Below are 16,812 nucleotides of genomic sequence, written 5' to 3'. Positions count from 1 at the left end.
ATTGTGTACGGTACAGTACATAAATAATGAAGTAAAATACAGTACCAAATTGAAACTTATATGTTAAGTATGAGTTAAATTACTGTATTAAGAAGTGAAATCAAACAAAAATTGGACGTATTTATTTATTTATAAACAGATTATAATAAGTCATTGTCATAATGATTTTTGTTGGACTGTAATAGAGGATTAATCTAAGAACAGATTAAAATCGAGTATTTGAAAGCTATTTTTAAATATAGAGTTGAGAGTTTAATTGAATAATAGTAAAGAATTGTTGATTACATAAGAACACTTTTATATTACACACAAGGACGTAGCCAGTGAGGGAATCCAAGGGGTCTGGAGCCCCCAAAATTTTCAATGTTTTCAATTGCTTTTTTAGTAAATGATCATTATCATCTAAATAATTCAGTGTTACTAACATGTACTGCTGAAAGATGGTTCTCAACAAAGTAATTGGTCAAGAACTTTTTAAAGAACAAAATGGGGCCTTACTCTCTGTCCACTATGGAAAAATATCAGTTGTCTGGACCCCCCAACAATTTTTTCCTGGCTACATTCTTGCCTACACATTGTGTTACAAGTCTCATAGGTAATTTAAGTATTAACCTATGAAGTTGTGACTAAATATCAATAAATAAGAATTAACTTTCTATAATGAATGTTTTTTATTTGTCAGCAACAGTGAAACTTTTAATCTCTCTGTCAGAATAGAATATAAAATAACGAAAAAAGAGTAGGAATTTGGTTTAAAAATAGCTCACTATAGTTTTAAAAGTAGAGTAGGCTATACCCTAAAAAAAATTTTATTCTTATAAAATATCAGGAAACGTAAACATATTTTTAGTTGATAATAATTAAATTCATAATAAAACTGTCATTACAAAATAATTTATATGCATTTCTACAAAACTGTTATTATGTATGTTACAAGTATACTTACTGACCGTGTTAAAAAATCTACTTAATTTTTATGCATTTATATATTAACAGTTATATAAATATACATAATCGTTTACACGCTAAGCTTGAATAAGGTTTGCAGATTTATGCTTTAAGGGATCTGTTGATTCGCTTCACTCCACTTTTTGATAATGTTTATTCAAATGTTGAATTTCTGTGATGTTGAACACAATAACTTCCATATGTATTATGATAAATGTTTTTTTGTTGTATTCACAGTATACTCCATAGACGTAGAATAGAGACAAGATCATTAATCCAAGCTCCTTAAATGCATATTAACATGACTTTCCATATATAAAATTTATGATGATTCTGACAGCTTTCTTTTGACATCCAGTTACTTTTTTATGAGTTTACATATATAACAGCTTTCCTCCAGGCATGATGTAATACTCTGAATACATGTATAGTCAATATATAGCAAGTTTACATAAAACATAAATACATCAAACAACCCCAGCAACTTACCCAATCCTTAATTGAATAATATATATATATATATATATATATATATATATATATATATATATATATATATATATAATTTTTGGTGGAGTCAGATTCATTACTTGGACTGCTTACAATTCTTCAATATTTAATTTTCTACTGTTTGTTTGTTTTAGTCCAGGTAGATGGTTTTTCCTAGAGAAAAAAATAACACTAGCCAAAGTTGATTCCTAGACACCACCACAGATCACACAGGTTGTATTTAATAAGGCATTAGAAATCTGTGTGTAGTAACCCTGAGGTGGAATGTAACTCACACGTGCAGCAGACCTAAAATATATTATTTCTCTAACTGACACAGTAATATCTACTAATGGATGCACTCAAGTGCTTTGGAGAGACCTGAGAAATATTCTTAACAACTTATTACATTCCTTCAACCCATTTACACCTCTTTCCACAAGATCTGTTACAGAATTTTTACAATTCAAACCTATACAAATCCAGATTTTTAAATCAATCCAAATATTTTTTTTCTGAAGAGAAGGATGAGGTTGTAAGATTATTGCTTATCATGCAAGAATAATCTTTTATGTAGAGAAGAGTATCAGAACTGACAGGGATGTTTTTGTTTCTTAAACAGGAATGATAGAGTGAAGTGTGAATACGCATTGTATATCCACACTATCCACACATTGTATATTGACACTCCATTGCTGTCATATATATTTTTAAACTGAGTCTCTACAAAGTATATGTCAATTCCTCCTCTTAACAAATATCCGGCTATAGAATAGAAAAATAATTATTTAAATTATCTTTAGGGTTACCTATAAAACCGTAACTTGTTGATAGTTTTACCTTAGCCAATGAGAGGATAAGTTAGGTTTATGGGCAAGTTAGAGCCAACTAAAATATATTTTAAAATGATTCTTAGTTTTCCAAGTTGACAAAAATATTAGTTGGGACTTCGGCCTAATAGTTGAACTAAATCATGTTTGTAATTAATCATTAGTCTTGCAAGATACATGATTGTTAACCACTTGAAATTTTACTATGTAGTTTTTTTTATTCATCTATTCCATGTCAGATCAACAAGACAACATAGTGTTTCCACCTGATTCTCTCAGGCTTTCACTATACATAGCGGTGTATAATGGCAGTTAGAAACCATCCATGTGCAGTCCAAATCAAATAAAAAAGTCTTTATTTAGTATGTATAAACATACAATAAATAGTGACAAGTACATTAGTTACTTCATACTGTAAAATCTTGTATAATATATAATTAAATAATTGTAAAAAAAACATGAAAACACTATTGTATGTTTATGAGTTATACTGCTGTCCTAATGAATAAAAAAGCATTCTGCAAAAGAAAACCTTTTATGTAATAGTTTGAATTTTTTATTGAAAAGTCCAAAAAAATATACATGTCAAGTTATTATTCAGTTAAAAATTCTCAAATACTGGCCAAATGAACTATTTTGTTTGACAAACTTTGATTTCTTCATAACTAAGAGTTCTACTAAAGGTAAAACAAATATCAAGATTTCAACAATTATTATAGGATTTTTTTATGTACACTACAAACAAGTGAAAAAGTTCAATTAAAAAATCCTGAATTTGAAAATATTATAGTTGAGACGCTTTACAAAAAATAAAAAATATTTTAAGGATACTTGTATTGGCTATAATTGCTGAGGTTATGATATGGAAAATTAATGTGACTATTATTCTATTACTTAGTTATCCCTAAAAAAATTGAATTCAGATGATAATAACAAGCTCCTAACTAATGTCTATGAATGCTACATAATGTGTAAATTTACCTTAGTAATATCAGTTTATAAAATCATCTGATAATTTTTTAATTCTATAAAATATACATAGATAGTTTAACTTTTGTATGAAATGCTAAATTACAACATTTAAAATAAACAAGTTTTATCATGAAAAATCAATGAGATTACAAAATAAGCAAATGTTTTCAATTTGAAGTGTCTATCATGGTAACAGATGAGTGTACAAATTGTGTACAAAAATGTTTTCAACACTGTTGATGTTGCAGGCTAATGTGTCACAAACTTGTCATCTTAAATTCAGAATATACATTTAGTTTGTAATAATTTGAAACATATTTACATACAACTTAATAATATTGGTTATACCATGGTACCTTGGTCTCTAAATAACATCAAACCTTCAAATAAAATGAATTTCTACCTATAATAAAAATGGTTTTCACTTGACCAAAGTGCATGTCAATATGCCATAAAACATTTAAAGGGTAAGCATTAGATAAATTTTTTAGCTTTATAAACAAATCAAATTTTGTCTGTTACCCAAAAAGTGTAGTGTTCAAAATTGTTAAGTAAAAATCTACTTGACATTGAAGTTTTTAAAATTTGTTGAATTCAGTTCTACTAGAGCTACAAAAAATGTTACCAAACGAAACTTTATACAAATCTGAGGGAATTCGCTGGTGAGCTTTGTTGGTTTGACATGGCACAGACCAAGTGCCTGCTATGTTTTGTTTTGTAGAAAAAATATTTTAAGAAAATGTTCAGAATTTTGATATATAACCTTGGTTATAGAGAATCAATGAGGCTGAGAGAGCAGTATTTGTGTCTACTAGAATTGGACCGAGTGCGATGTGAGCGCAATGATACAATTCTGCGGACACTCAACCGAGTGGAAACTCGGGCTTCCTCTCTGACAGCTAAGACGGATCGACTGAGAGTTCTTAGGGTTCGTTTCCATTTATCACAGCCTAATTCCATTATACATTTAATACTAAACATATCTTTGTTTGGTCTTTATTTATATTAATATTTGCCACTTATTTGGTAATAAGTTTTGTTTAGAAATATTTACAGAAATTTAAAATCATTATTTGTAAGAATGTTTTCTTATGACAGAAAGACATTTGAAATCGAAAAGAATTGTATGAGTCACTGAGGGAATAAATAATACAAATTAAAATGTTATCTTAGTTGCATATTTAATCTTCAGATAGCTTGCTAAATCAAATTTATGAACTGTACTAATTCTCATAAAATGATAAAACACTGTTTATTATTAACAGTTTATTATTAACAATAGACATAACATAAAAGGAGAACTATTCTGTTCTCCTGTTATAGGCATTTGCCATTATTAATTATACAACATTGAAATTGCATTTTTGGAAGTAGTAGCATTTACTCTCAGATTGCAAAGGCCCAATAACATTTAATTCATGCCTAATCATATGATTTAGTGTTTGGTACCTGAGAACAGATCAGAGGTATTAGTTCTCTGAAACATTGTGTTTAGATTTTTTATTAGACATCGCAATAGAAAAATGGTTATTACTTTATTATTACAACACGTAAAACAGTATTAACTAATTTAATCAAAGATTCCAGTCCCAAATTTAATATTCATAGTCTAAATACTATTTCATCATTATAAATTTAATTTTTTAAATAGTTATTAAAAATGTTGAACTATGTACTATTTGCTTACTAGTACTTTATTTCTTTCAGCGCTGTTGTGAAACATATATGAATCGACACTATCAGGACTGGAACAGAAGTGAAATCTCGTTTTCGAGTACAGTGGGGTCAGTGAGTGATATTCATGAACTATCAACCTCACGCCCTGTTAGTCCCTCACCTAGGATGGCTTCTCCCTCGCCACATTTCTCCCGGACACCCACGCTCACTCGCAGAGGCTCTTTAATAGTGCCTGATTCGGAATTACTAGAATCGTCAAGATTTAAATTTCCAAGTGAAATGAGTGTGGACTGAACCTACCAGTAAGAAGAAGACTATTTGGGGATGTGCCAAATTTGAAAGATGCATTAGGAAGTCAAAGATCAGTGAAAGAATATGATATCACACTTACAACTCAAGATGTTATAGAAACACCCAAAGTAGTAATTAACAATGATTTTCGATTATCACCATTGGGGTTGGATGAACAAAATACCAGTAATGATTTACTCCAGATATCTCTCTCTAGTGATAACACCTTTAGGCATTCGCCAAGAGACAAAAATAGAGAAAAAAAGTGCATCAGAAAGTGAAAGTATTATTGATAAAGTGACTAGACTGAATAATTCTTCATTGACTAGAGGTGATAGACTGTATGAAAGTCCCAGGTTATCAAGAAATGCTGATATTAGTAGGTCTGGAAGACTGACTAATACCAGACTATTACCAAAGTACTTGACCAGATCTAGCAGCTTTAACATTACTTCATCCTATTCACAGAAACCTGAAACTTGTTTTCCATCAGAGAGACGGTCTTCAGTGGTAACAAGACCTTTGACTGTCTATCGGGCAAATGTTCCTTCTCGTGTTGGAAGTAGAAGTCAATCTCCACAGTCTTCCTACATGAGATCAAAGTCTCCTCTCAGAGTTGTTGATGATATATTTAAAAAGTACCTTATTAACTATGACAAAAGGTATTTAAGTGATCCAATTTCTGAATCTAAATATGGTAAGTATCTTTATCCTCCCACCACAGAGAGATATGATGATTATAGAAGCACTGGAATTGCTAGATCCAAATCGTTTTCAAGTCCAAGAACCAATTTCAAATCTGGTTGTCATGAAAATTATTCCTATTTGTCACCTCGAGATAACATAAATTTAGATTGCTATAATGATTATAGGACCAATCAGAATTTGTATAGTAAACAACCAAAACACACAGTTTCAAATTTTGGAAGATCATTTCCTCAACCGTCATATGCAAACGACTGGAAAGATTGGAATCATTACAGGGACCGTTATGAATACTTACCAGAAACTGACGAAAACTATGCTCAAAATAATACTCAGTTTTTGGACGATTTAGATCACTCTAAATACAGGCAGAATACAACTTATGATCACAAAAATACTTTTTCACATGATTTTGATGACAAATTATCATTAAAATATGTGAATCCATCAAGTTACAGCCAATTGCATTCAAGCCAAACAACAAACTCTACTTTGCATCAAAATTCCTTGTATCTGAAACCTAAATCACCTATTATTAGATCTGGATCTGAAGAAGCCTTTATGAATAACCATTACCATTATGATAATGACAGTGAGCTATCAGGTAAGCCAGAGTATGATGACTCTAAAGTAAAAGAAAGTACAAGAACATCGCAAAATCCGAAAAGGGTTTCCTTCAGCAATGAGTTCCTTTATGATGATAAATCAGATCCAGATATTAACTTAGATGCAAGTGAAAACCCCGTATCTCCTGATGAAATGAAACAACTGTATGAGTCACAAAATAAAGATTATACTTCACTAAATATTGGAAAAGTAATGTTGGCACCTGATTTAATAAAAGAAGATTTAAAACAAAATTTAGTTCAAGACAATAACTTGGAATCGACTACAAGTGAAAAAAAGAAAGCTAAATTTTCAAACAGTCTTTTAAGTGGGAGATCTGAACATTTAAAAGATCAAAACAAAAAGGAGAAAAAATTCAAAGAAACCAAAGACGACTTTTCAAAATTTGAAGATGAATCTTTGTTAATTACTGGTAAAGATAGTACTTCACCACTCAGTGAGGAGAAATCAGATGAATTAGAAATTAATGAAAATAATAGTGAAACAAGTTCAGTTCTTGAAAATGCAAAAAATTACTTAAAAAGAAGAAGCTCTTTATTCCCAAGTGATGATTTAATAAAGAAATTAGAAGCAAATGAAGAAATTAACCCCTATTTTGCTAACTCAGATGAAAATAATTATGCTGAGATAGCTGCAGACTCTCATATAGACCCTAAAATACAAGATAGTGAGAATTTAAGGCAGGAAATAATTACCGAAAAACCTTCTCTTTTACCAGAAGTCAAACATGAAGATAATGCTATAATCCCCACAGAAGAGCAGAATCAAGGTAATGAAATTTCTATGACTAAACAAAATATTGAAAAAGATGAAACAAGTTTACTCAATCAAACTGTTATATTAGGTGAGGTACAAGATAGTGAGAGACCAACAATTCAAACAGACCTACATTACAGTGAAGTGGATTCAAGAAAAGACAGAGATGCCAATTTTGTAATAATGAACTCAGATATAGTGGAAGATAAACCTGTTCCTATAGACGAATCACAAATACCTCTCAATGAAGCGAAGCAACATAGTGTACCCCTTGAAGATAAAGAGGAACTGTTTCAGCAACCTGACGAACCCTACTTAATTGATCCAAACCAATATGAACAAACTAGTCAACAAGTGTATAAAAATCAAGAACTTCAACCTCAACAGTATGTTGAAAATAAAATACAACAACAAAGTGATCTGAGTGATTATCAAGGTATTGAATACAACCAACAACCAATTTATGAAGATACAAATCTTGAACAAAATGTAGTACCAGACAATTACATTGCTCAAACCTATCAAGGTGAAAACGTTTATGAAGACAATGTGGGAGAATATGGAAATGTGCAGTTTGATCAAACTCAAGGACAGTATGATCAATATGAGCAACAATCAGCAGAAACTTATCCTGCTGAAGAATATGTTCAACAAGATGTGGCTGGTTATAATGAAACTCAAGTTTATGATACTGAGGGTTATGATCAAAGAAATATACCAAAAGAATACCAACAAACTGATATCTATCCAAGTGATTATCAACAACCTGTAGAATATGGTGTTGATAATTATGAACAGCAAAGTGCACAAGATCTTCAGCAACCCGTGCAAGAACAGTTTCAAGCAGACAATTACATCGAACAAGCACAATATGGACAAGGTTTTGAAGGAGAAGGGGGAGACCAGTATATAGAAGGACAATATCCGGGAAAGCCCAGTGTCCAAGAGTATCCTCCTGCAGAGTATGAAGGAGAGTATCCACAGGAATATCCCCAGCAACCAATTCAGTATGAAGAAGGCTATCAGGACCCAACACAAGACATACAGAATGTACCAGAACAGTATGATGCAACTTATGAGAAGGACCCTCAGTACCAATATGAACAACAAGAAGGGAATTTTGATCAGACAAATATTCCAGAACAATATGATCAGTATCAGCAAAATCTACCTCAACAGTATGAGCAATATGATCAACAACAACCTGATCAATATGATCAGTATGACCAACAAACTACTGAACAGTACGATCAGTATGACAAGCAACAAGCAGGGCAGTATGACCAATATGAGCAGCAGCAATCTGTGCAATACAACGATCAGTACCAAGGAGAACCAGATCAATATGGAAATTACGATTATGGTTATGATCAACAATCAGGAGCACAGCAAGGTTATACAGATGATCAGGTTCCTTACACAGAGCAACCTCAAGTTTATGGTGATGATATGTCGGCCACTTATGGAGATATACAGCAACCCTACTCTGAAGATCAGGAGATTTATGGTGATCAGCAACAGTCCTATGGATCCCCAGAATATTTACCTCAAGATATTGATAGTAAAAGACTTGAAGACGCTCCTGCCCAACCGGAATATGTTCCAGAAATTCATCCTAATGTAGATCAGCTTCATGAACCAGGTGAAATAATCATTATTACAGTACATAGCCTTTATATTTTTTTTTCTGTTCAAAACACAGTTAGTGCTAACAAGGTTTAAATCTTATATTACAAAAATACCTGTAATGACTGGACACATAGCACGTCTTGCTAACTAGAAACCTGAAATTTGGCGTACATGTAGACCTTGAGTTTAAATCAGGAAAATTAATACATTTTTCACTATTTGGGCCAAAACTCTTTTTAAGTATTTCTTATAGAAAAAAATACTGAACCAGTTAATTTTTAGGTATGACCTGTATTAAGCTCACCCTTTATGTGTAGGTAAGAGCAGACACTACGTACGTGAATTCATTCTGAACAACTCAAAAATGTGATACATTGAGGAACAAAAACAAAATTAATATTATGTCGGTATTAATCGAAGTAGTGAAGGAAGTAGAGAAGTTAAAAAAATTGAATGTACTATAAGATTTTGGAAAATGTATTTTTAAACTACTAGAGCAGGGTACCAAATTAGAGGTAATGTTTTACTGAATCCATATGTCCATTATGTACTCTTTGATTTTTAAGGGCAAATTTGGAACTGAAGCTACAAATGTACTTATAATTTCTTTACTAATTACATTTTTTAGACATCCAAATGTGTATCAAATTGAATGTAATTACTCAATAGATCTTAGTGGAATTCAATTATCAATGAACTAATTGGTGGATGATAGGAAGGGATGGATAAGAATGGGGGAAGAGGGCAGTGAATGACTAATGGCATAGGGCTGCTCAATTACTAAAATACTATGATAGCCATGTATTCTAGTTAAAATCAATTACAATAAAAAATCAAACAAAATTAATCAACAACAAAAACACATGTACAATTAAATATTCTAATGTAAAAATTGTATCCTATTAAAAATTTATACTTTTTCAGTTTTAGATGTCATCTACAGCAAATGTTTAAGTATTGAAGTCTTTGGTATTCCCAACTAATAACATTGTTTTTTGGAAAACAAAAATTGTATCCGTCAAATGCTTGGACTTGTTACAGATTCAACCACAGTCAATGAAGATGGTTCTCAACCATTCCCTGCAACTGTGGATTCTACTAAAAGGTACCTTCCTCAAATTATTCACTATAAATAAATTGTTTTTGTATAATATACTGTTAAGATAGGACAATTTATTGTAGAATCATAAGCAGAATATATTTTCAAGTGGGGTGTAAGGAAAATATATTAATCTTTTTGCTTGAGAATTTGGATACAATGCAATGAAACTTTACACCAAGACTCATACAAATTTGAGTGTTAAGCTTTAAATAAAAAGATGATAAATATTTTACTGAATATGTTATTGGTTGTTGTTTGTAATGTTACTTTTTGTAACCATTTTTCAAATAAAATTATATTTTGTACATGACATTTGTGGAGGTTGTACAAAAGTAAACACAAGCTGATGCACTGTCATAGTATTTTTTATTGTAATATAATATGACATAAATAAAACGTGATAAAACATTGGGAGACAAAATAATTATTTCATAAATTATATATAAAAAAAACATGTTAAAATATAAAACAATATAACTTTACTAGTATTACTTAGTAACTAGTTAAAAGCAGTGGTTAATTTCAGTGGGGAACGCAAGGGAACGGCGTTCCCTTACCTCCCAAGAGTGCCGGAACGCAAGGGAACGCTTTTAAAACTACGAGTACAAGTTTTAGTTAAAAAAAATTGTAAGTAGGATCAATATTATGCTATGCTTTGTTTGCGAGTGACTCGTAAGCAGATAGTAAGCGCCCGTACAAGCAGTTGTGAGCTGTGCTGTGATGAGTCTTGCACGGAATCAGGCAGGAGGAAGGTGACGGGCGAGTCATCCTAGTTCGCGCATGCGCGGCTGCGCCTCTCAATAACAAAGCAATACCCACCCCACCCCCTTCCTTTCCCCCTCCATTCCTTCACCGCGCCACCGCCCCAGTGATCACAAGTGTGTTGACTAGTTGACTTGACCTTGGTGTGTTTCGCGTTTTTTAAGTTACAAGTTGCATCGCATCCCATCACGCTTAAGTTCGTTTTTGAGGTGCAGGTCGTTGATTGTGTTCGTGTTTATGCTTATTAGTGCTGGTGCAGCTAAATAGTTTCCTAATTGACTATGACTACCAGAAAAAATTGTTGATTTCTTTAAACCTAACCCTAAGAAACAAAAAGGTTATGCGAATAATGAGAACTGCAGTTCGGAAGCATTGACTACAACTTCAATTGTTGATCAAGATGAAAAAGAAGACGCAATCGGGATCAATGAGGATAATTGCGATTACCATTCCCCTTCGACTTCCTCGTCGGTCAAAATAGTATCCAGGTTGGTGGGTTTGGGATCTGATGCAGACGAAGCTAAGGTTAGTAATGAAAAATAATGATTTTGTTAATAGGGGTGAACAGCCAGTTTTGTTGGTCTGAAGAACAAATTGTTGAATTTTAAAGCTAAAAATCCATGGTTAATTGTGAAAAGAGAACTAGGTTTCAACGTTTGCCGTAGTGTGAGTACTCTAGGTGCAGAGAGAACGAAGGGCCTAAAGATTAGCGAAGAGTGGGTTTTAGGAACTGTTACCGCTTATGGAAACAATAAAAAAGACCAGCAATCCTCTCTTAGGAAAAAGATATTTTTACACCGTGGGTCTCGAGCTCATTCTTTAGCTGAAAAAATACTCATTGAAGCTAAGAAAGGATACAATGAAAAAAGCTGTTGCTTCTATGCATAAAGAGCAGCAGATTGTAAACTGAGCGCATTTTCCGCACGGCTTATAAGCAAGCTAAACTAAATAGGCCATTTTTTGAGTTTGAAACTGAAATTGATCTTCAAATAATGAATGGCTTAGATATGGGGCGAATCCTACATTCAAATGTTGCTTGCTCCAATATAATTCATCATATTTCTGATGAAATGAAATCAGACTTGATAAATGGCCTAATCAAGTCAGACTCTAAATTTTCCCTGCTTTTGGATGAAGCCACTTCAGTTTCAAACAAAAATGCTTTGGGTGGTTTATATCAGAACTGTTCTAAAGGGAATGCAAAACCCCTATGACAGTGTTCTTAACACTTTTTGAGCTAAATAGCACAACATCAGCTGGTATATTACAAGAACTTTTAAATCAGTTACAAGCATTAGGTCTAAGCTTTGAATTCATGAAAGACCATATGATTGCTCTAACTTGTGATGGTGCTTCAGTGCTACCAGGCAAGAAATCTGGCCTTGCTATACAGCTTACTGAAACGTTCCCCAACTTGTTCATTTGGCATTTGTTTGAACCATCGTTTAGAGCTTGCCGTGCACGATTCCATAGAAGAAGTAGCTGGAATCAATCATTTTTAAGATATTCATGGATAAAATTAGAAACATGTTTAGTTGTTCACCCGAAAAAAAAGCAGGGAGTTGGCAGAAGTTGCTAAAGGACTAGAGGAGCAAATGTTGAAAATCGGCCGTTGTTTTAGATACTCGTTGGGTAGCCTCCAGCTTAATGGCGGTGAAAGCAGTTTGGACAGATTTTAAAGCTTTGTACAATCATTTCATTGAAGCATCTGAAGACAAACAAAGGGACTCGAAGCAACGTTCAACTTACAAAGGGCTTTGTAGTACATTATCTTCTACAACTTTTGTACACAACCTGGCATTGATGTTCGATGCTCTAGAAGAGTTATCGGATTTGTCCTTACAGCTTCAAAAATCAAGCCTCAACCTTATCCAAGCCCACAGTGATGTAACACTGTTAATCAAAGTGTTTGAAAACCGAGTTGAAAACATGGGTAGACGTTCAGTGGAAGCTAAAAATTGCTATTGGCGATTTGATGTTTCAAGATGTTAAACTTTGTGTAAGATCCAAGATACCCAGTATTCCAGAAAAAACAGTTCTATCGGAGCCTCGCTAACAACTTGACTTCAAGGTTGCTATCATCATCTTCAAATGCGGCTGAACACTACACCAAAATCATGAATGACATCAAAGTTGATCCACCCCATGTATTGGCCAAAAGACTTATCCATCACCTACGGAGAATGTGAGATCCAGCGAATCTGCGATAGATTTAAGATTAGCAGCTCTCAGGATATAATTAGAGACTTCAGACACTTCAAGCAGGGACTGAAGCCTATGTTAAGTGGAGAGAAACCTACTATTCTAGAGCAACCGCCGTCGTTTAAGAAACTGATTTCCATCATAAATAGTATTGCAGTGTCTAGTGCTGAATGTGAACGTGGGTTTTTCTGCAATGAATCTAATTATGTCTCCTCTTAGATCTTCACTCTACATTAGCACTGTTTGCGATTTATTGCGGATCAGGCTCCTAGGACCTCCAGTGGCTAGATTACAATCCGAGCGACATGTCAAAAACCTGGCTGGCGAAGGGACACCATTCTGCACTTGACACCAAGTCAAAACAACGAGGGCAGAAAACTTACCATGAAGACAGCATTGCATTGTGGGAACTTTTTTCCTAAATCTGTTTTTTAAATATCTTTTAGAATTTCAGAACATTAAGTTTTCATTAAAATAACTAGCCTATGCCTAACTTATAGTTGTGTTCTGAACTCAAGTTTCTGAGTTCTTTTTTGTACTTACAGTTAGTTTTGTGTATTGTTGTTTTGTTTCTTTTGTAGTTTTCACTTTAAAAATATTAACAAACAACTAAAACTAAGTTTACCAACAGTCTTGGCATTGCCTTACAATATTATACTACAAATCCGTACATATTTGTTATAATAACTAATAAGCAAATAAAAATAATCAACCTTAACTTTTTAAACTACACTAAATTTTAAAAAATGAAACCGTGTTACTCCACTCTGTGTGTCATTTATTTTGTGTGTAATTAAACGCTTCCTTTTCCTTTCCAAGAAGTTGGTTTATTTTGAATGTATTAATATAGTTTTGTACCCATAAGGTATGCAATTTTTTTGTAAAATATGCAAACTTGTAAAAAAGCTGTTATATTAACAAACATCCATTTACATATTAATATGTATTATTATTACTACTGTAATGTGTATAAATAAAACTGTGAATAAGGCTCAATTTGTTTTTATTTTACCATTCATTAAAAAATTAATATTGGCGAGCTTCATTGATTCAAACAAAAATGGTCAATGAAATCAAACCAAATATTTCTGGGAAATTTAAAGTAGGCAACAAGGTGTTAAATGGAGTAGAGTAGAGTAGAGTGTAAACTCAATAATTTAAATTCATGTTTTTATTTTCTTACATCCTAATCAAGCACCTTAAAGAAAATAAACAGCATTAAAAATATCACTTTGGTATTTTATAAAAATGAATGTATTATTATGTCTGGGTGGCCTAAAAACAAAGGTTTACAGTTATAATTTTCAAAAGTTTTTCCTGGGTGAGGGCCCCCCTCCTTCCTGGGGTGTATTCCATACCCACCGGTCTGAGCTTCCCGCTTTAAGAGTTCCCACACCTAAAATTTTAGAAATTAAGCACTGGTTAAAAGTTTTAATACATTTAATAAAAATTAAAGCTATGATTTCATCAACACTGTAATAGGTTTTTCCCAGTAATAGCTCCTTAACAGTTTTATCATATTATGTTGATTTAAGGGAATTTTTCAAAGAATTTGGAATCTTATTATAAATTCGTATTCCCATGTACAAAGAACTTTTTTCTTTGTAGATTTACGATTTAAGGTTAGATTACGATTATGGAAAGTAAGTTAATTGTGTTGTTGTGTGAATGTTCAACATTGAATTGTTGAAAGTAAAATGTATTGATATAGACAGATCGATTTCATAATTCTTTAATTATGTGTTATTTATCCATGCAGCAGTAGTTCAGGAGGGAGAACTAATTGCATTGTAGAAACACACAACCTCGTTTTCATTTAAATCAATAGAGAAATTTCCTTTAAGGAACAAATTGATCGTCATACGCACTAGGTTTGCTGGAGGGTATCAAGAGGTTTAGTTTATGAAAAGATAATAAAAAATCTCAGATCATATTTTTCTTTGTTTGACACACTTAAAACTAACAATCAGACATGTAAATAAATGTTTACGTTTTGCTAAAAGGCCGACTTTCAACTCTATCCACAAAGACCTCAATTGAGACTGTTTATTGGCACTTTGATGGTAATTTATTTGATGCTGATATAATAAATGTTATATAATATTCCACAAAAATGTCACAAAGAACTTAATAAATCTAATTTTAAAAATACGGATTAAATATTTTGTGTAGAAACTTTATTTGTTATTTTTCAACAGTGGCCCTGTGGATAAGGCAAAAGTAGCTCCTGATCTGAGTCATGTTCTGGAGTCAGACTCTGAGACAGCACAATTGAGTCAGCCAGCTGTGAGTCAAGAGGACAGCAGTGACTTTGACTTTAGCGCAGGGAAAAAGTGAACAGAGAATTAAGTAGCGGAAGAGTAGATCCATAATATATCAGGTTCTAAGATACCTGAACTTACATTCTAACCTTTTTATTGTTCATAAGTGAGAAGTAAGAATGTTGGTATGTGAAGCTATTATTAATTGAATATTATTTATTGTAATTACGTGTTTTCCAAATTAATTTTATTCTATAGTCAAATCTGTGCTGTCAAGCAATAAAACATCAAATTATCCTTTCTCAGCAGTAGACTCCTTCTAGTTCGGCCACCTTGGGACAGAACCCTTGACCAGATTGCCGGACTAACCAGTGGTATTTTTTTGACAACCTACAAAATCAAATCAGAACCAAATATGAACTCTAAGATGGTTTTAATAATCAAGTACAGCATACTCACCCCAGCAGTTATTGTTTTGTACTGTCACGGTATTCCAGTCACATAAAATATTGATACATCAGACAACAAGAATAAATATGTAATAAATAAAACTCGTCATGAATCCTGAACTTAAGAAATTAATTTTTGAAATATATCAACAAACATCATTGTCTCTTAAAACTGCTATAAATGAATAATTAACATGTTCAGTGAACTTAACAGGAATCTTTTATTTTCTTCTGCTTCTATTTTCTCACCCCAGCACTGCCATTCCTTCGTCATGGCTCAAAATTTCCTTGCCTCTTCCCTCTTCGCTAATTTCGTGTTCCTGTTTTGATTCTTTTTCTTGAATCATGACTGTTTTGACTGTCATTGTCACTGAGTATCTCATCCCAAGTTTATCATGATTATGTGAAACCCATTCTATAACATCATTAGATTACACCCATTCTGTCAACCAGATCTGTAGAACTGGGCAGGAGTAGTAAATCATTCAACATAGACTGGTTATCATTCGATTCAGAGACATGGAGAATTGGTTTTTCTGTTCTCTAGCTTCCTCCTTTGCTAATCTCTACGATATCTTCTACTTCTGGCCAGACCTTTCGCCAGGACTTGGTGAATGTAGATGATGGTATCTCATCATAAGACTTAGTCACCATATAAACAACGTCATTAATGTTAATTGTCTTAATAAGATGGTCTGGTCATCATCCAATTTACCCAGGAATTCAAAAAAAGCTTCCTGCGGTATTTTCTCTTAAAACATTCCATGACACCTTGGTCTATTGGTTGAGAAATACTTGTGACATTAGGTAGCATATAATAGTTTCATGTCACTGAAACCATCACATTCATGGATGCATATCAAGCACAAGAAGTGCTTTAATCAGCAACTTCAATGATGTCAAGTGTTCTTTAACTCTTGGAACGAACTCGGTCACAAACCACTCATTTAACAAATATGAATTTTTTATTTTATTGGAATTTTTGTGTAAATAATTGAAAACGCTGTAACTGTTATTGATGTTTACTTGTTCTCATACATCTTCAAATAAGTTATGAAAATTTATTATATCAATATTAATTTATTTAAATAAATAAAATTAGTAATTTGTTA

General features: G+C 32.6%; 2 protein-coding genes across 2 annotated transcripts in view; both read left to right on the top strand.

Annotated features, from left to right (window-relative positions):
- The window catches only part of LOC124375011, a 23,746-nt gene extending 18,534 nt beyond the window's left edge, over positions 1–5,212 (top strand). The window contains exons 3-4 of the mRNA XM_046833147.1: positions 4,014–4,167; positions 4,947–5,212. Coding sequence (XP_046689103.1) covers positions 4,014–4,167; positions 4,947–5,210 — 418 coding nt within the window. The 3' untranslated portion in view covers positions 5,211–5,212. The remainder of the gene's footprint in view (positions 1–4,013; positions 4,168–4,946) is intronic.
- On the top strand, positions 5,212–16,812 carry LOC124375001 (protein P200-like). Its single transcript, XM_046833139.1, has 3 exons — positions 5,212–8,937; positions 9,966–10,029; positions 15,189–16,812. Exons 1-3 carry the CDS (start codon positions 5,349–5,351, stop codon positions 15,325–15,327), a joined length of 3,792 nt encoding a protein of 1,263 aa, XP_046689095.1. The 5' UTR covers positions 5,212–5,348; the 3' UTR covers positions 15,328–16,812.

Source organism: Homalodisca vitripennis, chromosome 1, assembly GCF_021130785.1.
Source record: "Homalodisca vitripennis isolate AUS2020 chromosome 1, UT_GWSS_2.1, whole genome shotgun sequence".
Lineage (NCBI taxonomy): Eukaryota > Metazoa > Arthropoda > Insecta > Hemiptera > Cicadellidae > Homalodisca > Homalodisca vitripennis.
This window is presented reverse-complemented; position numbering and strand designations above follow the sequence as displayed.